The sequence below is a fragment of the Herpailurus yagouaroundi genome, unplaced genomic scaffold, assembly GCF_014898765.1.
Source record: "Herpailurus yagouaroundi ecotype Mexico unplaced genomic scaffold, PumYag 142, whole genome shotgun sequence".
In the NCBI taxonomy this organism is placed as follows: Eukaryota; Metazoa; Chordata; class Mammalia; order Carnivora; family Felidae; genus Herpailurus; species Herpailurus yagouaroundi.
In genome coordinates this window covers 20278702-20305716 of record NW_024412397.1, presented here as the reverse complement: position 1 = coordinate 20305716, position 27015 = coordinate 20278702, and the positions used below count along the sequence as shown (strand labels likewise).

At 39.3% G+C, this 27015-nt stretch overlaps 1 protein-coding gene across 25 annotated transcripts in view; it reads right to left on the bottom strand.

The window, feature by feature from the left end:
* TCF4 (transcription factor 4) overlaps positions 1–27015 on the bottom strand; it is a 354315-nt gene that overhangs the window by 214090 nt on the left and 113210 nt on the right. For all 25 annotated transcript variants that reach the window (XM_040478741.1, XM_040478752.1, XM_040478743.1 and 22 more), the window contains 2 exons: positions 18344–18405; positions 15419–15515 (listed from right to left, as the gene is read on the bottom strand). In XM_040478741.1, coding sequence (XP_040334675.1) covers positions 15419–15515; positions 18344–18405 — 159 coding nt within the window. The remainder of the gene's footprint in view (positions 1–15418; positions 15516–18343; positions 18406–27015) is intronic.

Here is a 27015-nt window from a genome sequence, read left to right as displayed (position 1 = left end):
AACTATCTGCAGTACTGACAGAACCAAATGATGGACTTGGCACATTTGTAGACAAAAACCAAAACGCTTAAATCTGTTAAGAATAGATACAAAGTCCCATCCTACACAGGGAAGTAGAAGACCTGATTGTAGAGCAATGGATATTAGGGGCGCCTGGGGGGGCTCAATCGGTTAAGCATCTGACTCTTGATTTCAGCTCAGGTCATGATCTCACAGTTCCTGAGGCTCCGCACTGATAGCTGGAGCTGCCTGGGATTCTCTCTCTCCCTCCCTTGCTGCCCCACCCCCGCTCATGCACTGGTGCTTTCTCTCTCTCAAAATAAATATGTAAACTTAAAAAAAAAATAAAACCATGAATATTAAAAACACAATGGCTTTAGTGGACAACAAGCTCAATTTTCAGTCACTGCTAAAACATGGATGTGTAAATGGAACCTTAGGCTGCATTGATACTGACAGTAAAAGCAAACCCACTACTGATTAAACCAGATCTGGAATATTAAGGTAAGTCCTGTTCCCATTTGGAGAGGGAAAGAGACCACTAGAACACATGCAGAGGATGTGACCAGTAGTTAAACCATGCTGTATGATACACTAAATGCCTTCCAATGGCACTTTTGAAGGAAGCGAGGATTATCCTCCTGAGAAACATGTGTGGAAAGAGAGACAATGCACAATGCCAGGTAGCTTTGGAGGAGGAACCCGGTACCCCAGGCTGACAGCTACACAATTGAGAACGTTCAAAAAGTCAGAGCTGTCGAAGTGCAATGAATTACTTTGTCAGTGGCGGCTTCTCCAATGCAGTGAAGCCCCCAGCAGAGGAATGAGTGCCCGTTGGGGATCCTTTCATTCATACATTAGTCATAGTGTCATTTGTATGCCAACAGACTTGCCAGAGCCTCATCTAGAAGGATTCCTGTGTTGGGAGGGGAGCTGATGTAAATCAGAAAGAACATAAGAAGAGCTGTAGATTCCATTCGACTGTTAAGGATCTAGGGTATCTTTCCAAAATGGTGGGTACTCTGAGACAAAAGTTTCATTGTAACCTATCACAGTGGAAGAAAAGAAGGAAGAAGAGAGGGAGGAAAGAAAGGGAGGAGGGAGGAAAGAAAGGGAGGAGGGAGGAAAAAGGGAGGAAAGAATTTCAAAATAGTATGTTAGGAATGAGTGATTAAATATAATACTGAGAAGGATTTCATGATCAAATCAAGCATTATCCAGTTTTCTCAAAGGTACCAAATGTGTAGAGAGGAAAAGATGAGGTAGAGGCACTTTTTATCTCTCTCTCTCTTTTTTGCCTTCAACTTAAGATCTTTAGACAGAAAAATGATTAATCAGAAAATAGGTTCACTTTTCTGGTAATTTATCCATTCCCATGACGTCAACTGCCAAATATGGACTGCTGTATGCCAAATCTGCAATCCCAGCCCAGAGCCACAAATCAATCCACCCACAGTCATCTCAAAAATTCATTTTGTCCAAAACCGAATTTACTTTTAGTCCTCCATAACTTACATCTCCTCCTATATTACACATCCTAATGAATGGCACCACCAACTACCAGGTGGCCTAAAACAGACCAAGGCTAAGAAGCCAAAGATGACCCCTCCCTTACCCATCAGTTACCAACTCCAACCATTTCCTTCAGTTTTTATCACTCAGATGCGTATCCTCCTCTTCATCTCCATTGCTCCTGATTCGGTTCAATCTCTCATCATTTCCTCTTGGAAGTGCTTTAATCACCTCCTGAGTAATCTCCCTGCCTCTCCTGTTGTCTCCCGTTTTCACTGTTGCTGGAGTGACTGTCTTAAACCATAAATTGGATCATGTTATCCCACTATTTAAAATTAGTCTTTGAGTAGTCTGCCACATGCTTCAATGAAAACGCAACTTCCTCCACCTACCTATTTTTCTAGGGCCAGGATTCTAATCCTACTTTCCCCATCATCCCCTTCTCTGAGTTCTCCCAGTCTCACGGAATGACTTCTGTGCCAGCTCCCTGTAGCACCCTCTCACTCCCGCACCTCTGCCCAAGCAATTCTATCAACTGGCCATTTTCTTTTTACCTGGACAGTTCTAACACGTCCTCTAAGACTCACTTCATGCAATATCACTTACCATATAACTAAATTCATGGGGATTCTCCCAGTGACCATCCCCAAGCCCCTCTCTCTTGTCTGCCTCAAGTCAGAGTCAACTGACACTGTGAACGCTCACTTTCCCAGCTTCCCTTGCAGCTACAAGTAAACCTGCAACAGATTTGGCCAACGCATCATGAGCAGAATTCTGCTCAAGGTCACCAGTTCCCAGGAATGTTTTTTTTTTTTTTCTCTTCCTGATGGAATAGGACAGATGGAGGTATAGATGCTACTCTGATTTCTGCCTTTCTGGCTTCCAATTGTGAACTCTGATGCTGTCTGGGGCTCACCAGCCATCCTCAAAGAAATGCAAGAGGAGAGAAAAGGCTGAAGAATGAAAATCGGTGCGCTAAGAAAGGAAAGGATGGCAGCATTGGTTTGCTGAATCCACACAGGCAACGTCCTACCTCCAGACATCCCATTCAGTGAGGAAAAAAGCCATCCTTATTCAACTAACCTACTACTGTCACGTATTCTATTAGTTGCAGCTGAACACATGCTTAACTGCTACCGTACCTCAGGGAGATTTTTCCGTACTCTCCGCAAGTGAGGCAGTGCAGGGTGGTTAAGAACACGGGCCTTGGCGTTCAGCAGATAGAGCTTAGAATCTGGGCTCTGCCACTTACTACACAACATCAGACAGGTGACCTAATCTCTCTGACCCTCAATTGCCCCCCACCAACCCCATAAAACAGAAATGGCCATGCCTAACACAGAGCTTTATTGTAAGAACAAACAAGACAATGTGTGTACTTAGCCCATGCCTGATACACGGTGAGCACCAAAACATTTTAGTCATTATTATGAGGAATCAGATGGTTGGTAGCCCAGATATACATATACAGCACCCTGTACACACATGATTATTTCCCTAATGTCCTGATTTGCAACCATCTGATACCAACCTGATTCCTTCCTTAGACTATGAGCCACACTGGAGGCAAGAAAAGGGGCATGTCACTACGTAGTTAGTACTTAAAACAAGGCCCGTGCGGCACAGACTTTTCACAGAGATTTATCAGATTAATAAATAAATGAACCAAAGACTAATTTGAGTATTGAAGTGTATCAGTTTGCCTGGCTTCTAGCACAAATGGAATTTATATAGATGGTTAAAGGAACACATATACGGACGACCATATGATTGCAGACAAATAACGATAACGCATTAATTGTATTTACCAAAGAAGATATTCCAACCCTTCAAACTGTGAGATATTCTGGTTTGCTTTCACAGACATGTAATTTGCCCTCTTCCTCACTGCCATACGGGAATGGCACTTCCTCTCCACTGGAAAATCAAGACAGCAAAGATCCGAGGTATAAAACCTGCTTGTGATACATAAGCAAGCCAGAAACGGAACTTGGGATCCACGTTCCATCCTCTCTGCCACTTCCAACTTTGCCTCTAGAAAAGGCTCTCTCTCTGAATATTTACTTGTGATGAAGTTATAAGATGCACAACCCTCACAATTTTGCGAGGGGATAATGTGGGGTTCACAGGGGGAGGCTTCTTTGGCAGGTCATCAGCCTCTAAATATTAGAACGAGCCAAATATTTTTTCTAAGCAGTGCCTTGCCATCTACGGTCCAACTCATACAAAACGGGGTTTATTACATAGGCATGCTGTTTACATGCAACCACTCAAGTATGTTGCCTAATCACAATGACCAGGGAAAAACCGCCTTTGATATAAAACCAGCCCTCCCTTAGTCATTAAGATTTTCACATGACTTGAGAGCACTTTCTTCTTCCATACAGAGGATTCCTCCTTCGTCATAAGGAAACCTGAGTTGCTCTGATAAATCGAAATTTAGATATTGCATGATGGACGTACAAGCCTACATTGGTTTTTAACTATCCACCTAAGTGCACTCTACTGCATACATCCCGCCTCTTAACTAGAGCACTCAGAAAAGCCATCGTACTTTGCCTGACTAACAGACCATGTCGCGAACAGCTAAATGGCCTAGCAAATGCAAAGAGTTTCCCATATGTTCACTTTCCAGTGTTCATGGAGGTCCACTACCTACGCAAACCGACTGCATCTCCACAACCACATTCCACCTGGAGGCACACAGGTAACTTCGGGCGGCCATCTAGCTCTGGACACTATCAGCAAATCAGAACCAATTTATAAGCAGTTCCTCTAGTGTTTGCAAAGAACATTACCGTGTAGTCACAATTACAGGAATAGGGAGTTCTCTTACTCTGCAAATATTTTAAAGAAGTCACATAGAGGCTTCTTTTTATGCTAGAGCAGGTGTGAACTCAATTCCACTCTAAAACTAGTATCAGCCCAGCTGAGAGAACAGTCGTAAATTTTTATTTCAGAACTAAATGAAACTCATGAGGGTATGGGGCAAAATCTCGTTAACTATTAAAATGCCTTTAAAAGACTGTGGGCAAGGCTGCTTTCTTTTGTTTTATTTCCAATTTGGTGTTCAAACTATATATAGAATGGTGCAGTGAATGAAAATGCAATCACAGAAGTATATCTATTTAGAACATTTTATTTGGAGGTAATGAAAAATTTCAGAGTGCTCTTTCCCCCGACCACATCTCTATGAATTAGGTCAGTGAGTGAAATAAGGAAACCAAGGGTAAAATGAAAAATGGTTTACTTAGATCACCGTAAGATTATCAAGCAAACTACTATTTAGTAGGTCGGTATTTTCCCATAACTAGTTACTAGAATGCCTAACAGAGGTTGTCCACAGCTACTTAAGTAGTCGGCCATGATATTTCATCTATTTATGCTCAGTGCATCTCAATTTCCAAATAATATTTGTGAGCCCATCAATAAATAAGGACAAGGGAAACTATGCAATGCAAACACACACACACACACACACACACACACACACACACACACTCACACACAAGATAAAGTATAAGTTTAATCCTCAGGAGACCAGGGTTTAAGGCTTCCAAAAATACAGATACTAGGCTCACTTCCAACTACTCCAAAATTTCTGAAGGAGACGGGGTCACTAATAAATTTTCCTCCACAATTTGGTATTGCCCAATTAACTACAATCAGTTACACATAAAGAGTTTCTGCTTGCATCTGAAGCCTTCAGATTTGGCTGCTGAACTGTTAAGAGTACAGCTTGGTCTGAACAGCCAAGGTGAGGAAAAGGCAAGAGCAATTAGTAACCTAGTAATTGCAAAGAGTGGACCACACCAGTGCCGATAATACTAGAAAACTGTACTGTGTGATCAGAATGCTCCAAAGTTACATTTTTATGTGTCTCTTTCTCTCTCATCTTTTGCTTCTTTTGTCTCTTCTTTCTCCACCCAAGTGTTATCAGATATTCCACACTTTGTATTTTCATTCAGCTTTAATATGGCCCATGAAGGGGTGGCATTTAATTAATCACTTCCACATTCTGCCAAAATTCGCTATATGATCCTCGAGTTTGCACACCACTTTTGCCAAACTAGTCAGACCCAATAAACAGAAAAAGCACCTAGATAAAATAAAAGTACGCAGGATAATAACTTGCAGTAACTGAACTGAAGTGCCTGGTGCTGTTCATATTACTTCACTTAAACACAGAGCAACAACTCAGACGAGAAATTCCATCAGAGCACTAAAGATTGCCCAAGGTCACACAACTGGAGAGTAACAAGCTAGGCGTCAACCCAACGTCCAGCTAGAAACAATCCTTGCTCGGCCTACCATCCTCCACTTCGCCACTATTAGGGCTTTAGTGGGATTTTCAACCTATAAGAAAGCTCACGATGTTTTATTTCAAACAGAAACACTATCATCAGCAATATTTTACACCATACAAAGTGAAGCTTCCTTCCGGTGTTTCCTATTAATAAGCATGTGTCAAGGAATTGAGGAGTGATTAATAAACAATCCTCGGGAAGATGAAAAATGTTTGGGCTGTATCTGTTAAGTGTTTAGGAACAAATTTAATTTAACCCCAATCTATGCTCCATGCATCTTGCAACTGTGGGTCCGGAGGCCTGATTCTGCAAAAGGAAATGAAATGGGATCCACTAAATACCTTTTTCTACTCAAAAATAATACAGAGTTCCTTAGGAAGGACCCAAAAACCCTTTGAAGTAAAGAGAATCAGAGAATAATCACACGCAGAGCGACATTCTATGCCAAGCCTCTCCGGAGAAGAACAAACCCAGGTGGATGAGGACTGTCTCTACCACATTCCTGAGAATGTGGAAGGTCTGTGTAACAGCACCTCCTTGGTGAAAAGCAACCTACCTAGTGGTTGCTCATTATCCAGATGACCTACAATGCAGGCAAAGACATCTTGGCTTGCCAGTAGGCCCCCTCGCCCCACCATTCAAATAGCATAGCAAGGTATTTTTAGCCATGTGTAAGAACGAAACTTGAGAATATTTAAGTTGGAGGGACAAATGGCTGGAGGCAAGCATCTCACAAGGGGCATATCTGAATTCAACAAAGTTGTCCCCAAAGAGGTACTTATTTTATAGGATTACTGTGTTTGTGAACTGGCTGAAAAAGAAATCTTTCCATTCTGGTCTTGATGTTTACAGAACCGAACATTCTATGCTATCTCTACCTGTTCTTGCCTTCTGTTCCACTCTCTGTAGAAGGTAAAGGTGTCTTAAAGCTGCTAACAGGCAAACCCAAAGTCTATACATTCATCAATTAATTACAGACCAAAGTAAGAGTACCCAAAGTGTGGCCTTGCAGTGCCATAAGATAACGTTTACAGAGCAGTTCGTTGTCCCAACGCGTATCACTTCATTGCACTGCTCACAGTGATTCTGGGGTGTGCGGGTAGGACAGGTATTACTATCCTCACAGAAATGAGAAAGTTGGGGATCGATTTATCCAAAGTCCAATCACCAGGAAGTGGAACAGTCAAGACTAAGGCTGTGTTGAGCCCTCGCCTACTCTACTGTTCAGTGATGCCTCTCAACGCTTAACACTGAGTTCCTTTGCTACTGTGGTCCTAATGAAGGTTTTAACGTGAACAGAGAGAATAGGCTTATTTTCATTGATGATCCATATGGCACTCAAGGTAGACATGCAACTTTCACGGACATTATTAGTTCACAGATCCTGTGACTGTACTGACGGTTCTCCTGGAGCCAAGAGGCAATGAGAGGTTTGAGAAACTCCAAGTGTTTAATACCCCGGGACTCAAGGATCCAGTCAAGAAGCATGTTACTGGTTAATGCCACCACGGGCATATTGTAACTATCAAACTTAATGCGAAATTCCAAGAAGCCATCTTTCCGATGAAAACCTTAGAGAAAAACTTGCATACTCAATAAAAACAACACTGTTGACTTCACATCCAGCTTTCCTTTGATGACACATGGCCCTTCCCTCTGCCTATTCTCTCACTGGCCTGACTTATGCCATGACTGTGTTTGACAGAGGTGGGAAACTTCGGGCCAAAAGCTGAATCCAGCTCTCACCACAATTTCACGCAGTCTTGGCGTGTTAACTAAAATTAAATGTCTTTTGGCTGCACTTAATCCTCCACACTAAAGATCAACAAATACGATTGTCGTACATATGAAAATAAAATAGAGGGTTGTTGTTGTTGTCTTTGCCGCGGGCAAGGGGCACTCTTGTGTGAGTGCTTCACGAGGACGTGGCAGGTTGTTGGAGGTTAAGTACACAGAAGACGGTTTGAGTGGTGTGGGGCAAGGACCTCCCCTCATGGTATTTGTGACGGCATATATGGGACATTATGGCTCCAGGATGCCAGGCCTGCTCTGAATGCCTGCCACGGGACTAGCAGTGCGCACTGCCAAAGACCACCAAAGGCACCGTGGAAAAGGCTGATGGCTGCAGCTAAGGGTCCACTGCACGGCCAGGGTGCTCTGCACAGAGTGGCAGGAACTCAAGCCAGAGACCTAAGAGAGAAGGTTCTAGGTGATGCAGACACGGAGAGCGCGGACTCTGGCTGGTCACTGTCTCGCACAAAGGATGAGGACAATGAAGGCACAATCAGGCTCTTTCCTGTGGGTGACTCTCACATCTGTGCTTTCTCCACCTTCCTCATTTCGACCACTTTTTTTTTTTTAATACTCCACGTCTCTCTGTCCCTTTCTGTAATTTGCTGACCAGCATTCAGACTCGAGACCCATTTTTATATTTTTCTTACTACATGAAAGTTTGAGCCTGGTTCTTCATTGTCCAAACTGTTAATTTGAAAATTATGCATTTTTCTCTGAGAAGAAATGAAATAAACCCTGTCAATCAACAAGCCTGATATGCGCTGGCCAAAGTAGCTGTTGTGTACCTCCCTACCACCCAAACTCTGAAGCTGGAGATGGCCAATGGATATCGAGGAGCTGGGAATCACACTGTGGGACTCCCTTTTCCCTGCTTCCTGCTGCATCGAACCCACACTTGACATCTGAAGCTGTGACCACCATCTTGAGACAATGAGGGAAAGCACAAAAGAATCACCAGACACCTGCCTTGATATCAATGAGCCACAAACTGATTCTAGCAGCAGCTCACCACCAGACTTCTAGTAAAAGAGTAATTCCTCTTAAGCGACCGTTAGTCACAGTTTCCATTACTTCTAAGTAAAAGCCTTCTTCCTGATACATACTACTTTTTACTTTTATTTAACTCTAAAATGATTTATTTTCTCTTAGAGCCCATAACTTTCTATGTAAGAAATCTTCCTCTAGTGTTTAGAAGATCTACACTTTCCTGTTGGCTGTTGTTTTCAAGTAACATTTTATGCGATCAGTTCTTCTAAATCTTATAAAACCTGACTATGAAAATGTTTGATGATCACAGCATTAATTAGAGCATACCATACAGTAAATGGCTGAGTGGAAAGGAAGCCAGACCCATGAAAGGCAAACAGAAATTTTTATAGAGTGGACAAGTTTTCCTATCTGAAAACTGGAAACACTTAACTTTTTTCAATGGCCTTTCAAAATAAGACTGATATGACTTATTTTTTATAAATAAAATATTTTGTGGTATGTTTACTGAAAACTGAAATCTACCACCATGTAACATGATCCATTCCCTGACATTAGAATATTCTGGACAGCCAAGGATATAGTACTAGAGAATTAATTTCTGTAAGACTGGCTCTGATTTAGGGTTTTCTTCATGATACAGTGAGACAGATGTAGGACTGATTTTAATTTATGGGCTTTTCATTCAGGATTTAAACCCCATATACATGATTTCCTGATTTAGCCATGAATAAAACCATTCAACAGTCATTTACTGAGGTCCTACAACTCTATGCCAAGCATTGGCCCATGCATCACACTTCTCTCCTGGTGATATAACTTAATAAGCTATTATTTTATCTTCAAGCAATCCAATCCCTTAACTATAGATATGGAATGAGCAGAGGTAGAAAAGAAACATCCATTTGAATCAGGCTTTAAAGAATAACATTTGGAAAACACATCACTAGCAAAGTTACTTGAAGATATCACAAAATAGAGATGAATGGATTACAAATAGTGATAAAACATCTCACAAGATAAAATACAGCACAAGGATAAAATGGCATACCTAAAAGATCAATGGACCATTAGATGAGAAAATTACCTCAGAGATCATTTAAAGGTCTGTTCCACCCTTGATTTAAAAATGGGAAAAAACCTGACCTGAGGAGCCACCCACAGTTGCAGCAAAACAGAGAGGAGAAAAGCCAGTTCTTTGGCTCCAAGCCTTAGCTCAAAATCAGGATTAATAATATCACTCGGGAAGACACTTAAAACAGTCTTATTTGTTAATACTTCGGGAAGACATTTTAGGTTAACATATTCAAATAACAAAACTCTGGAACGAAGAAAGCTAACAACAAATGACACCAGAATTAAATGTTTCTTCTCTCAGAAATTGCTTGTTACTATGTTACCAGTCCAATAGATAACAGATGATATCATAGTAAATTCAAGCAAAAAAAAAAAGAAAGTCATTAAAAAAAGAAGACACTGAAAATACACAGACGTCCCTAACTAATGAACTCGCCAACAGCCTGCTATCACCATCAAACTTCAGAACAATTTAGAAGTGAACTAAAATTTCTAGAGCTGCCATCCGTATTCACAGTTCCATTTTCATGTAGTTATTAAAATATTATTTGACCTCTGGCACTTTAGGATATCAAACACTTGCCATTGTTGTACAGGTTTTATTTTTTAACCAAATATTTAAATTCCTGCATGGAAAGAAAACATCTGACAAAGAGGTCAAGTTAAATCTTACCCATGTTTTGAAAAAACTATGTTTCTTTGTGGTTATTGTACGTTAAGGTTTTCAAAAACAGTATTCCTGGTTAGAGTCTCTTCATTTAGGTTTATTTCCAGTTTTACAATGAAAAGAAAAACTCCCTGTATTAGCATCTACTCACATTCACCATTTTACAAGAAGACTGTGCCACTGGCCTCTGCCACTGGGATTTGAAAACACTCACAACACTTCACCTTTATGCTGGGCTAAACTCAGGGTAGTCATAAACACTTTGAAGTAATACAAACCTAAATATTCCTGCTAGGCAAACGGAGCAGTGGAACCGAATTATAATGAGCTAGCAGCTGTCACAATATGACCACAGTAACCAAATCAAAATATCAACCGCTAACCCAGATGAGATTCAAAGGTCATCCTATAAGCCAGCAGCCTTCTTCAGTTCTGCCTGAAACCCCGATCTAATCCTGCAGTAAAATGTTCCACTGAGCTAGTTTAGAAACCAGTTACTCTACAGTGGGAAATTATTCAGGGCACTGGTAGAGTACCGTTACCGTTAGTGGGGCTACAACCAAATACCACAGTAAGGAAACTGAACCATTCACAATGGGACATGTAAAAACACAGCAGCTGATGTTGAACTAAGCTGCACCCAACTGTACAAAAGTATCACTTTTCACATCCTTCAGTTACCAATGCATGTCTATAATCTTACTGGCAACTTGCTCACTCAAACAATCTAGTTTTCAATAAGCCTCTGGAACAATAGAAGGAAAATGCATGCTTAGAGCCTTCCTTGGATCAAAAAGTTAGAGCTAGAAAATATATTGTTTTCCCATTGTAAAAACATTTGGACAATTATTTGCAGAAGTTTAAAGTTTGCAAAAAAAAAAACAAACAAACAGGGTCAGAAATGTTAAAAAATCCATACTCTTTGCATATAGCTCTTGTTGGGATTTTCAGACTTTTCCAGAGCATATAATCCTCCTAAAAACACAAACCTCAGACCCATGGCCCTTCTGTCCTTTCAGCATATTCTGAAAGCTATTCACTGATCCCCTATAAAGGTTTAATCAAACTGTTTAAAAACTTCAGCGAACAAGTTTCCAGTAGATCAAGTGTACATTATTGCCATTAATAATCGTAAGTAGTCACAAAGAAAAAGTGATTTGTTGCTTCCAGACATGAAACAGGACAGGGCATTTCAAACAAGTAAAAATGCAAACCAGCTTGCTCGTCTCCACCCAAAGAAAGCAATGAGTGAGGATGCTGGAAATGTCAGGTACACAGATATCATATCACTATGTTGTACACCTGAAACTGACACAACGTCGTATGTCAATTATACCTCAATAAAAATATAAACAACATTTAAAAAAAAAAAGAGAGTGCATATATGAACTGGTCAGTGCAGACAGTCAGCTAGACGACTCAGTGCTATCGTCTCTCAACTCCTCCGGACTCCCCCACACAAAAAGGAAAACAAAAAGTCATGCACGGTTATTTAAAAAAAAAATTAGGGGCTGGCTTTTTTGTTTATTTTAGCTATGTTTTCCTTTAAAGAATTTACACAATATCAACTTCCAAACTTTGTATGGCAACTGTGATTACAGACAGTAATGGAAGAAGTGGTGTAGCCTTAAAAACCAAGTAGTGTCATTAATTCCAACAGAATAGGCGTGGGGGGGGGGGGTGCGGCGCACATGTGTGCACAAACCCATGCATGCAAGTACACTTGCATTCATTTGTCCATTTTTACTTCAGGGATTCACAAACTATCAAATAGGGTATTACATTCAGATATGCAGGCTTGTTTCTAAAAGAATAAATTAATGAAGATAGTCTTTTACTCTTATAAATGACATACCATTTTGGAAAAAATCGAAATGCATAAATACATTGAGTTTTGGTGTTTTGGTGCCAAACATAAGTATTTATATCACAAAAAGTACAATGTTTATGCAAAGCCATTCATGTGAAATCAAAAAGTTCAGAGTTATAATAAAGGGTTTTATTACCGTAAGAGTTCAGGAGCAAATGTTAGCAATGCCTGTATGGTTTCTCCAAAATAGTGTATTGCCATAAAGGACAAAATATATAACAATGATGCACTCCCAAAAGGAGAGAGCAGTTCATTACTTTTTTCTTTCCTTGCAAGAAAATAAAACCTCGCTAAGTGAACAGTTTACTTAAAAAAAAAAAAAAAAAAATCGGGTCATCTGCAGTTAATAACTCTTTCCTGTAAAATTAGTGTCACTTGTTTCTGTAGCAGACGCCTAATTCAGTCACAGGCTTGATTGATTTGACAACACAGAATCCGCTCCAATATAAAGTGGTTGATTTATTTCTTATGCTATAGCTTTTACCCTAATTGTGACATCATAGCAGAATCAAGTCTTTAACATGTAAAGAAATCCTTTGTAGTTTTACTGAAAACTAAAGATTCTGAAAGCAGGTATTGACTGTAGTCAAAAACTCACAATGAAGTCTAACACCTGCTTTTGGAAGAATGAAAACTTGCACCAGGATCATGACACAGAATATGGATTTGGACACAAAGAGCAGTTCAGATCATACCATGTACTCTGTGAGTTCAAACTTGTGGCCACACTAATAGATCTTCCTTGATCTCCGCCTCCATTTGTAAACTGGCTGTCTTTAATTTCTCGAAAACAACCCATCTTCTCTTTGTAAAAGTGCCGCATAACATCTCAAAGTGGTCTTATTTTAAATAAACAGCGGCTTGGGCAAAAATCAATGAGAAGCTTTGTTCCCCCCTAATCTAGCCCCGAGATAGACAAGCCAATCAAGAAGGCATTTGGGATGTGAGAAATTACAGGGGTGGGAAGAGTTCGTGAAGCATCATGGGCAGTTCTCTAAAAATATTTTTAAATTCTTTTCCAAACTAAAAATGCAAGGTATTTCATAGTTGTTTCAATGTCTTTTTTCCCTTTTTTGCAGACTGCGCCGTGCCCTCTCGCTCTGAGGGCGACTTTCCTGACCCCAGTCTGACACTGCCCCGTTAATGTCAGATAAACCATTTAGCCCCAGCACAATTCTATTCTGTGCAAAAATCTGCTTGAGGTGGAAAATGTAGCAGTTTGTAAACAATAAAGAGCCATGTTTCAGACCAGACAGCTTATCTAACAGAGAAGTCCTTTCATGGGGAACAGTGGGTGGGAGCCTCCCGGACATAGTAGCATTTCCTATCACAATGCAGGAGACTGTCTTGGCCTCCATATTTAAGAGTTTAATGGGAAGGAGGGCAGACGGGATAAAAGAACACAGCTGACATGGACTTTCAGCTTAAACAACAACTAAGTGAAAAGAGTCAGCTCTCACTGCTCTAGCTCCAGACTCTCAGCCCACTTATATTTTAAATACCATTTGGATTGAAAAGCAAATTTGGCTGGTAAAACAGTTGCCCATGAGGCAAGAGATGAACAAGAAACAAATATTGAATATCCTTGTATTGCTTGGTGTATTCCGTGATACTAATTTATCAAGTTCTTCCTTAAGAAACCCTTTTTTCACGGACAGAACATAAACTTCTAAATATGAGTAGTAATTTATTTGTCCTATTTTACTTTCACTCATCAGAAAATAGTTTTAGAAACTTCTCAGGGAGTTCTTTAATATGCCCTTTAAGTACTCCTTCCCAAGATTATTTTCAAGTTAATCTTTTATTCTGTGTTGTCAAATTGAATGAGGATAACTGGAGAAACAAGGTGTTAGAATTTAATGTTAGTGCTACTGTCACTAAAGAGTCTAAAGCTGTTCTTTAAAATCTAGGTTGGCAAATATATCTAGTCTTCTGTATCTCCATATCCTGCACCTCCGTATCAACAATTGATAAAAACCAAGATGCTTGCTTTAGCTACAAAATTAAAATGTAAATATGAAACTTACCATTTTAAAGTAAAAGGGAACACAAATATAATAACAGCCTTAGGATCACACACAACTTCATGGTTCTCAAAGTTGGCATGATACTTAAAGGCACAAGCATATGATATTACCCATTTAAAATAGGTTGCTAGTATTTCTCTGCTTTGTCTACTTTATGTCAAATATTTGAAATTCCTTTAGATGGATTTGATGGTGACTTTTGAAAACAATGAGCTTCAAGGACTATCTATACATTAAATAACAAGTATAGCTTCCAAGGCTTAAAAATAGGGAAATTCTTTAGAAGCATTTGCAATTATGGTTTGAGAATGATACAATTCTGGCTGTGTGTTTTTCTTGGAGGATGGTCCAACGCCTTGTGCCAAGAAATTTAATTTCATTTATTGATGGATTTGCAATAGAATTTGACCATGGTGAGATTTATTAACATTGTTAAAAACTCACATTTACTAGGGCAAAGATCATTGTTTCACACAAAACTGAAGCAACCCGCTATTGCCCACTGCTCAGGTTACTACTGTTGAACACACATCCCCACAGGGTAAACAAAACAGAGAAGTATGCCAAGGACACCGGTATGAGGGCATGCTGGAAACTCACAAAGTATCTCAAGTGTATCTTGCTTCCAGTGAAGGACAATACAATCTGCCTAGACCATCAGCACTAAAAAGCTCACACCTCAATAAATACACAACCAGATTTCCTAATTCAGCTTGAATTCACTACTCTGATTTAAGCGCTCTAAACCTATTATTAAAGGTGTTACCGTAATCCCTTTAGTAAGAATTCACAGGTGATACTGACTATATATCATTGCCAATGGACAGGCCCAAAGATATTTTTATTTTAAATATTCACCACTTTGACTCTGTCAACCTTAAATCAGAAAACAAGTATTGCAACATTGAAATTGGAATTCATGCTCTTCTATCTAAGGAAGACAATCCCCACAGCGATTCAGTATCACTGAAATCCTGTGATTCCACCTGGTTATAAAACGTAGTCCTTTAACCAAGCATAAACTGTCAGTATTTTTCTGCAATTTACAATTACTAGAGTGAACTGCCTACAGATCCCAGTTCCTAAAAACAGAACCTCTGTCTAGACTGTATTCTCCCCTTTCTATGGTAAAATACAAGCATTCAAAAAGTGCAGGTCAATTTAAAATTAGTCTTACTTTGTATTCTGGAATTGACAAAAGGTGGAGAGAGATTGTCATGTGACCCAAGGTCCCTGCTGGTCATGTGGTCATAGGGTGTCCCATCTCCATAGTTCTGTAAATAAAACAACATCCTAAGTTTTCATCCTGCATGAAGAAATCAGCATATAAACACCCCCTATCGACACCTCTGTGACCCAAAGACACTGAAGTCCACATTTCCAGTTACATTCCCACTCATTATAAGGAACCTCCATCTTCACAGGTCCAGTGGGTAAGAGAGGCTCTATAGGCTGCAGATTTCAAGTTTTCCTCATAACAGCTATGAAATCTTAGAAATAATAATAGTAATAGAAACAACGGGATGAAGTTGTTGACATGATTAAGTGAAATAATGTATGTATTACACCTGACATGGATAAAGTACACTGTAAATATTAAAATTATTATTTTAGTAAGCCCACATTATTTAAAAAAAAAAACAAGCAAGATTGTGCTATCAGGGAAAATTACCCATAGCCTATAATGAATTATAGAAGTACAGCCTTTTAAACAACATTCGCTTTTACAGTATTGAAATTTCAATGTTTTGTTATAGCTGTTATTATAGTTGTACGAGAATTGGATCATTCCACAAGTAATTAACATGAAAGAATGTTAAAATTACTACAGCAGGACTGTGAATGAACATAAAACTTTAGCATAAATTAGTACTTCCGGATTCGGACAAAGTATGCCACAAAAAAGTTTTAAAAGCAGACATTAATTTTTGGCAAGAATTTGTCATTATGATGATTATCTCATTGTTTTGATGGAATTTAAAATTAAAATAATGGTTTTAAACTGCCCAGTCACTTATTAATGGAGGAATTGGTAACATACAGGAAAAGTAAAAATCATCTATATTGTAGGGTTCACATTTCTGACTAAGGTGCATAAAGTAACCAAAAAGGAAAAAAAAAAAAAAAAGGGTCGATCTGCTCAGCTGGTTGTACCTCCCACAAAGACCAAGTCAAATTTACTCAGAGGTGTCAGTTGCCATGTTAGCCAAAGGGCAGAATCTGTCCACACAAAGAAAGACAGATACTGTCTGTACATCACTTCCCTAGAAAATAACTGGAACCTATAAGGTTCCAAATAATCCTGTTTTTAATCACCTTCCCTCATTTAGAAAAATTAACTTGAATGATATTGTAATCTCATGCTGCCAATATATCAGTGTATAAAAAGATGTCACGTTTTAAACGCCTAGCATGGGTTTTACACTCCAGGTACTGTATTATACTGATTTTTATTTATTAAGTGTCCTCATCCCAAACAGTGTACTAAAAGCTTAATATACACTATCTAATTTAAACCTCAGCATAGTGCCTCAAGGTAGCTGATAATATCACCACTTTAAGAGAGAACACAGACTTAGCATGGGTCGGTACGAATCAGCGACAGAAATCTGCCGCATGCAAACTCCCTAAATTTAGAAAAATATAAATTACAAAATATTGATTGAAAATTATTCACCAAAATGTTTCCTGAAAAACAATGTCAGGACAGTCACCGCAAACCAAAAAAAAAAAAGTCAGGATGATACTAAGGGACCTTGTTCTCAGAAGAACAATCAAAAGTACCATGTGTGTTAAAGTGAGAAATCATAAGAAACCCTGTGTGAATAAGTTAAACAACGGGGGGAAATTCTGTCATCTCCTACACTTGCTGTCAAGGGGAATGGATTTATTTCTGCAAGTGCAGGCTGTAACGTGAGGAGGAGGAAAGATTTCCTCAACCCATCCATATAATGCATTAGGATATCAAACCCGACAGCTGGTGCGATGGCTCAACAAAGTTAGAGCTTGGAGACCCTGCTGCACCACAAAGACCACAGTGAGAACCACAAGGTCAAAAGACAGGTGGAAACGGACAACAGTGGCTTGCTGAAATGTCTTCATTGTGACAGCCTGATCACCTTCCTTGCCTCTTATGCCAAAATAGAAACCCCTCCCCACCTCAAATTTACGTGAATACTTACAGCAAAATGTTCCCTCCCTGCAGAATGCTTCATTTATACAGCTGGCTGGGGGAGGGACATGTGTTTGTTTGACTATGTGCTTTCAGTCTATTTTTAATTTGGGGTATTTATATGCATATTAGAAAAGCTGACATGGATTTTAGAGGGCCTAGCAATGATTCCATTAAAAACAGATTATACATAAAATCATATATATTTAAGTGGGAAGGAACATAAAAGATCCTCTGCTTTTACTTTTCTCATTTTACAAATTCGAAAAATGAGGACCGAAGAAGTAAAATGACATGCCCAAGGTCACACACACACAAAACTACACTTTGCCTGCTCCCACCTACACATACCCCAGTCCCACCCCATTCCATGCTCTTCCCATTACACCCAAACTGACAACGAAGGCATGAGAGTAAACCATGAAAAAGAGTAGTAAACATCTGAAACCAAGTAAATGAATGGACCCAACTGGTACATTTCATGCTTACAAAGTGAAATCAACTCTGATTTGTTATGTAGATAATACTGGTCAGACAGAACTTCATACTATGTTTTCAGAATTATTCTCTAGTCTATTTATACCAACACATTACTAGGGATACTAAGATTTTTTTTTCTTTTCCCCAAGTTGTGCCATCTACAACAAATAACTTTCTGTAATACTGGATCAATAACTGGCAAAGTAAGGGCAAATATTTAATGAAGGATTTTTCTTCTGGTTCACAGAAGTGGAACAGGTGTCAAATTCAATAACAGCATCCAATAAGAGAATGAGAGGAAAAAATTGCAAACACAAGCTGATCCTCATTAAACTTAGTATGCATATATGTATCTGTGCAGTTGTGTGTGAGAGAGAGAAACTCACCTTCAGTTTGTCAATTTACATATGCGGCATGTCTGGTTGTGGGAAAAAGATTAGATATACTTACCCTGGACGGGCTTGGATGTCCTCCGCTCCCCCAGGACCCTGAGCTACTTCTGTCTTCTACATCTAGGGACAAGAGAAAAGTTCTTTAGGCTTTCTTGCAATAATTCTTTCTTTTTGTACATGCACTTTTAAATTAATGTTTCAAATTAATCTCCTGTTGCCTTTAATTAAGAATCAGGCACGGGGCTACCACGATGATAGTGGCTTCTGACCCATCTACTTAAATTAACTCATTTAAATTCACAGCAGAAATGAACTGGACCCTCAGGAACCAGAGGTATGAACATCAAAATTACTTCCATCCTTCAGTGTTTCCTAGCCTCAACTTTTATAGACATGAAACTGCACTTAAAGTTTTAGAAGATCTTTTGGAAAAAATAAGTTCAAAAATACACAAATACAACCTTAATGGGTATTTCAAAAAGCCAGTTAAGGCAAATATTCATACTAACATTAGCAGCCTCTGTGCCATCATGCTCTTGGATACCTGTTTGTTCTCTAGTCAAGGTTTATTACACCAGACAACAGACATGGAACAAAATACATACAAGGCAGAAAAGGATTCAGTGGTCTGTTACCACCAGTACACTACAAGGTGACTAGAATTTGATTTTTTTAAATGTTTTAAGTAAAAACAACACCGTCTCCATATTTTAATTATTTTAATAGACTTACCACTTGACTACAATCCTTAATCTGGGTACTGAGATGTAAAAATTAATGTTGTTAAAGCCATTTTTTATCTTGCCAAGTGATAGTGAAGAGACCTCGATGAACTACCAGAAAGTTGAATTTTTCTGAACTCTGTACCAGCAGAGTTCTAATGCTGACCAGATTACTACATGCTCGGTCAGTGCTTCTAGCGGCGAATACTCAGGATGATGAGTGGAACAGCTAAGTTATCATATTAATTGCTTAAAACATAAAAGTGTTTTAAAGATCAGTCACTATATAGCAATGGCTTTGATATTGATGATGAAAGGTCTTTATAAGTATACAAAGTTTCACTGTTCTATTATTTGGATCATGGTTGATAACAGACAGCCATCAGAAGCTTCCTCTGACACAACTGGAGGAGAAGGTCTGAAACTCTGGTTCAGGAGACATAATCCCATTTACTGTGTTTCCTAACATTTCAGTGATACTGTTTATTTTCCTAATGCACTACTGTTATTCCTTTATTACTGCTATTTCATTACCAGCAAAAGAAATCATAGTATAATTAAAACTGATTTATTCTGGGGTACAGTGGAGTACACAGTGTTTTAGAATATCTTAAGAGATGGCACAGAACAACAAAAACCAACTTACTATTAGCACTAAACTTGAATCCTTGGGGTGCCCGGGGGGGCTTAGTCAATTAAGCATCTGATGCTTGATTTCGGCTCAGGTCATGATCTCACAGTTCGTGAGTTCGAGACCCACGTCAGGCTCTGCGCTGACAGTGCAGAGCCTGCTTGGGATTCTCTCTCTGTCCATCCCCCACTGCACACTCGAGAAATAAATAAATAAATAAACTTGAATTCTTTCTCTTTTTTTTTTTAAACAAATATTTCTGTTCCCTTTGTCGGTGCTTCAGAAGATAAGGCACCGGCAAACACACGCACCCCGCAGACAGCTAAATTCCTTGACCGTGAGCTTTAAGGAATATCAAGAAAACTCTGGGAAATGCATCCATTCTGGAGAGAAGGTGCAACACTTTCCCCAAACCTGCTGTTTTAACAACTCCACTCCCAGCCTAGGGGGTAGATTGAACTGAAATACTTGAAGAAGTGACTTAAAAGCCTCTGGATTTGGGAGTTTTTACAAGCCTCTATGGCTCCCTTCATCCCTAACCAAAATCAAATACGTTCAACAACAAAAGGTATAAACGACAAAAATCTCTCGACCAGTGCAGACTTTCAGAAGTCCCACGTGTCTTCACTTCCTTTTCACCTGAAACAGCCAGACCAGATTCATTTGAGAGATTATGTCCTCTTGTATTTGGCCAAAACATAATGAAGGCAGAGTTGAATCCCTACATTCTGTAAGATTTCATATCGTTTGGACCTATTTTGTCTTTGTAATTCTCAAGGAAAAATTTAAACACAAAAAGCTGGCAAAGACAAGAAGGAAAGGGGAACGATTCCCCACGAGGGCGATTTTGGCCCCCAGAAGGCATTTGGCAGTGTCTGGAGACATTTTTGGTTGTCACAACTTGGGGTGGGGAAAGGGGTGGAGGGGCAGTGCTACTGTCATCAGTGGGTAGAGACCAGGCATGCTGCTAAACGCCCTATAAATGTTAGAGTAGAATTCCCACAACAAAAAAATGCTCCGTCCCCAAGTCTCAACTGCGTCTAGAATGAGAAGACAGACCTGTGCTGAGGGAAAATTACATTAAAGAGCAAAAAGGAAGAATCGAGTTGGGAGAAAAGCTGTACTAGAATTTAACTTATAGTTTAGCACAAACTCGTCCTGAATACACAGTGGCTTATGCCTTTTAACCCAAACTTGAGCTGGAGCGTTTCAGGAGACCTTCACAAACATCTTCCGTCCACAGAACAAAGGGAAAATGATGGTGGACCAGGCAGCCTGCTAATTAGCGGGCAGCTAAAACACATCAAAACTTGAGTATTCCCAACTGGGCAATTTCAAAAGCGAGCAATCCACTAATTAAAAATGCTGGAAGCCTAGCTTTTTCAAAACAGGTTAAATACTGGCTGGGTTCCTTCGCAAATAGATTCCCAACCAATCAGATCTGACTCCTCTTTTGCCATCCCTTCTCGTTTCTGTCTTTCTCATTTCCTGACCTCACACTGCTCCACCTTCCTTTCTGCTTCCTCCCTTTCACTGATCTCTTTTAAACAGGCTTTTCTCCACCCCTTGGCCTCCTGCTAGATCTAAATGATAAGGACCAATCTCTAGCTCTCCCAAACCTAATAGAACAATTATATGATCTCTGATAACTTTTTTCTTTGAAAAAAAAAAGAAAGAAAAAAAATACCCATATGACTGGTGCTCATTTATCCAGAGCAAGAAGCCACAGAAGCAAGAGCACTGATATCTGTGACTCATAATGAATGTCAACGTGTTGCTTTTAAGTCATTCGTTTCCATCGTCCCTCCCACTGAGCCTCATCAGGCCTGCCAGTTAGTGAGCATTTCCTCAACAGCTACCCCAGTACAACTCCGAGGGCATCTAAGGACAGCCTACCTCTGAATCACCTGGCATATTAATTGCAATATCAGCATCTCGGGGCCCACTGCTGACCTACTGAGTCTGGATCTCCCGAGAACACGGTGTTTTTAACAAGGTCCCCAAGTCATGTTCATGTGCACCGCAGCTTGAGAACCACCAGCCTGCCTTATCGGGAACACAAGAGCAGAGGCACCACCACCCCTTGCCTCTCTCACTCCGTCCGTATCTTACAATTCCTGCCGAGGGTGCCAGATTCAACAGCGTTCAACACACAGGCCCATCACATCTGTATCCAGACGCATTTGCATTTTGCCCTGACTCACTTTTTAGTAAACCTGCACGTGTCCTACCATGGGCCATTCCTTAATGCCTGCAGGTATACACAGGCACTGCACGCACTTCTGTGCCTCCACGTTTTTGTACCTGCTATTTATTCCCTCTACTTGAACTGTTCCATCTCTCAAAATACAATAGCAGCTAACATTTAGTGATCTTAAATATACGTCTGACACTGTGCTAAGCACGTCAATGCACTATCAGAACCACCATTTCATACATGAAAACACTGAGGCTTCGACGGAACAGGAAGGTCTCCCAAGCACGCAGCACACACAGGTGCTGTCAACGCCAAAGCCAGGGTGTACTCTTTTCCGCCACTGTAAATGCCTCCCTGAAAGAACGTCATTTCTTTCCATGACCATCCTGAATGTTACTTCTCAAAGGTCTCCCTAGGCAGAGTGAAAACATTTGGGAGTTTATGCCTATTCTTGGGTCCACAAAAGATTACAGAATTATATACGACACAAATATGTAAGAGTAAATATTTGAAGAAATCAAGAGACTGGAAAATAAAAATAGGGGAATGATAAATCCAGAAATATGATAAGCTTAGCAAAATGTACGCTGTGATGGACTGGAGATTTGTTAGAAACGGGTCAAAATTCTACACGAAAAACAAAAGGGGAACAAGAGTCACAACGAGTATGGGATAAAAGCACACAAACAGTTCAGGAAATTTATTAAAGCAACGTAGTAACAAGTGAAAAACTGCCTGGGATGGAGGCTGTCTGAACATTTAGTTCCCGCCTCTCCCTTGTCCGACCATCACTCTCCATCCGAGATGGGAATAAAGAATAGAAACACAATCACCTGGGCAGCGGAAGGGAAAGGAAAGCATCAAGTGGATGGCAGAAATTATTCTTCCAAGAGACTAACATGGGTTCCACTGTTCCAGACATCTCTAATTTATTTTACCCTAAATAAGGTCACATTTGGTAATTTCTACGGGATTGACTGGTTTAGGAGGCAACCTGACAATCCACAAAATTTCATTCTGTTAGAGTAGTTCTGCATAAACCCCTCAGACACTTCAGCATCAAAACACAAAAGCAAAGACTGGGCAGAACTAGGGCCAGAGACTCCATTTTGAAAAAAGACACACAGATAATTTTTAATTTCTATGATTCCCCATCCATATTCATTAAACTCATGATCTGAATCCTCAAATCTCTACTTTGTTTATGTGCAAGATTGAAACTATCAGATAGACTGGGAAAATCTCAGAAAACACAGCTCTGGGAGTTGGAAGAGATACTCAGATTTTACCAACCACTCTGCACTAGCCAGCTCACTGGTCTGACCCAGTCACTGGCCTCTCTGAACTCACTTGTGTCAACTATAAGTGGGTTTGAGTTCCATTCTTGGAAATAGAGAAGGCTAGTATATTTGGACAACTCTCCCACAAGAAACTAAAAATGATGGGTAAATTTTTAAAAATCTTCTTTAAAATGCTAATAAACTGACAAGATAATAAGGAATTATCAAGTCAAAATCAAAGTGAAAGCTAGAACCCAGGAAGGAAAAGAAGACATTTTTACCCTAAGGACATCTGCTAATCTAGAAAATTGAATAGCCTCTTAGGTCAAGGAAAACAAACAAAAACCCAGGACCCATCCAAAGTAGGTATCTAACAGGAGATAACAGGGATAATAGGATTTCCAATCTCTAGGAGTTATTGTTAAAGTAAATAACTTAATTAATATTTGTTAAACACTTAGGGGAATACTTAGCCCATAGCAAATTCTCAGTAACCAACACCTACCCATGAGAGCATAACTTAATAGTATGCTCCAAAATCTAAGATAATCAAACCACGTAAATCGGTAAAATTATGATTTATTCAAAGAAATAACTCTTAGTTCTGCTAAACTAAGTTATTTCTTATAACTCTTAGTTCTGCTAAACAGGTCAGAGACTTTCAAACATTCTCCTGGATTTTAGAAACAGCCAAGATGTTTAGAGTAAACAAATCCCACCTTCTTCGTAAACCTCTACAGCAAAATCACAGTAAGTTCAGTACATGTTAGATTTGTTTAGTGACTTAATTTACCTTCAGAATATCCCCTTCATATCTCACGACTGCAACATACGTTTGTGTTCTGTATAAATGATATGCTGTCAAAAGTTATGTATGCTGACCTGAGACCCAACCTAAGAACACAGACTAAATGGTATATAGGTTTAACCTTGACTTGAAATAAACAACTGTTAGTTACCTAACTCTGTTGATTTGGGATAATTAGAGTTGTGTATTGGTCCTTTCCACACTTAGAGCCCAGATCATGCCAAGTGCCCAAGGCCCTAGAGTTTCATGAAGTCAGAAAACAACTAAAGTGGTTTTTCTGAGTTGCTTTAAAAGTCTACGAGTTACTACTCTTGGAGAAATACATTGATTCCCTGATGAAAGCTTCTGTATGTTCAGAATGCATTGGGAGTTTGTTCTTGAGGGAAACAAAATCACTCCGAAACATGTTGAGGTCTATACTGTCTCAAATCCTTCGCTCTACAACAACAGACACCATTAAATATCCTCCACACCATCATGGAGACTCACAGACTGGGTACATCTGTGGCTCCTGCTAATTTCCTAGTCCAGGAAGAACCCTTGGCTGAGCCCTCCACACAAACTGAGATGGCATATGCTCTCCATCAGTGCCAGATGAATTTAGAGTTCAAAATATTTCATCAGCAAAGAGCGTGTTAAGGATGTGCACATTTTCATTAGTACCCAGTATAAGAGCTCTAAGTAGAGTAATGTGAAGTAAAATTTGAGTATCAGTACAGATGAAGGAAGAGCTGAAAAGCTTCAAATATTGATGGACGATGTCCATAGAACCATGATCGCTTCTTTCTTTTTCCATAAGAAATAAGATAAGCTTCATAATGAGTGATCTGAGCACTAACAAGAAACTTCCCGCACTTTCCAAAGCTGACCAAGCAAAAGATGAGGGTTGTGGTGATGCATCTCACAAAACTTTGAAGACACTTCTGATATGAGGAACAGAGACCTGGGCTTTCCATTTTCAGATCATTGCTGTCAATGCTGGCTTTCTGAGTGCTAATGGATTTCCTTACCAAATAAATCCGAAAACTCAAAAAGCCAAGTACAACATGACTTGTATCTCTACATAAATATCTATTTGCGTGTGTGTATATATATATGCACAAAGAAAGGTAAAAAATGAAAACACTAGGAGGAAAGTATAGTAGCAAAAGTTGTTCAGAAAAGAATTATTCCAATATTTTAGCTTTATTAACCTCCAACTTTAACTTCAATCATTAATATGTCCTTTAGAACACTCCTTAAACAATCATTATTTTCCTGAAGTTAAAACCAAACTATTGTTCAAAAATGAAAACTAAATAATCTCAGCTATTTAAAATATGGAGTTAACTGCATTTTGCAGTGCTATAAACTGAGAAACACATTTTCATATAACATGAAAGATCATATGAAAGCAACAAAATAAAATACATAACTATTGCATTTTAAATGTGTTGGTGTTTCTGAAATTCCTAAACCATCTTGAGAACTCAAGCTGAGTAAACGTTTCAGTTATGAAATTGGGGGGGGCGCCCCCGAAGTAACCTGAAGTCTTTAAATCAATCCATACAATTTGGAAGTATCAAAGATCATCTAATTTGGATAATATTCCAATTTGAATAATCTACATGAAACATGGAGAGATGGGTATTTGTTAGCAACCTTCTATTCCAAATGTTTGAAACTAGACCTGTCAGAGTCTTCCTCTTAAAGAGAAGTTAATCCTTCCAAGATCTCATCATTCTAACAAGAACCCAGAAAGCAGAGAGCCACAAATATCTTGAGGCAGCCGTGCAATACGAATTATATTTGCCTCCTTTGACTTTTTGGAATCTAACCTATCTAAAAGCCCTTAACAAAGATCAATTGTACTAAGACAATGTTCTCAACTTATTTCAAATCAGGTGAGAATAACAATTAGAAATGACTGAAGATAAAACCAACATACCATCCAACTCCAATATTACAGAGGTCAGCCTCAAAGCATCTAAATTAAAAGTGCATATATTTGGGGAAGTTTTTAACGAGGTGCTTGGTACATTTAAAGATGTATTTACAAATACACAGCACAAAGTGTGAGAAATAAAAGCCAGATACTTTAGAAAACATGACACAACAACAAAAAAGTTAAAATATGTTTCACTTCCTATAGAACAGGCTGTATAACTCGCATGTACATGTAATTATACGTGTATTGTTCAATTCACACATGTGATCTTTATGTTGCAAAGTCCATAATACCATAATGACTTAAGACGTACACATCGATTTTTTTTTTAAATGCCTACTTGATAAATAATTTATTTCAGGGCAGGGGGAAAAAGAGCCAGTATAAAACATGTAACAGTTTTATCATTTCTTCTCTTTTTCCCCCCATACCTCTTTTCTCCCTAGGGTGCCATTCCTGTGGCTCTGGGAAAGGGCTGCTAGCTTAATTGAAATATTTGGAGGCTGGACTGGCTCTGCATTGCCACAATGGTTCACGTCTCCCAAATGGCCTCTGTTCCCTGTGCTTCTTTCTTCTTCTATTTCCTTTCGTACTTCAACCAAGTCCACTCCTCCCGTTTCTTCTAGTCTCATTTCATCCCACCCCCTATTTACAGATGCTCAACAGATACTGGTGAAGCCACATAGTTTTAAGTATTCAAAAATCTTCCCTAAAATCCTGTTTCCTAGCACAGTCCCTCTTGCTTCCAATAATCACTCCTATAAAAGGATTTTCATTTTATTCTTTCAACATCCCAACCTTATACCTGTGTTTAACACTGCAGCCTCTGACCCGGCTGGCAATGACAAGCAATCAATCTTACATGTTATCTTCAGGGGTCATGCCTTAGTTTTAGGCCAATTTTCTTTGTATTTAGGCTCAAATGTGCAAACCACACTACATTACTCTGCAAAACATCAATGAGAAGGCTTAATTAAGTAACACTGACAGATAAATCCATTTCTTTCGCAGTAATCAAATCAAAGCAGGTTGACATAACACAGGAACTTAATACAGTTATTCCCTTGTAATTGGAAAAAGGCCCTTTACTTCTCATTAAAGCAATCTTCTGGGTATTGGCATAATAAGAAGGCTCAGAGCTTTAATACTGCCCTATAAAAGTCTC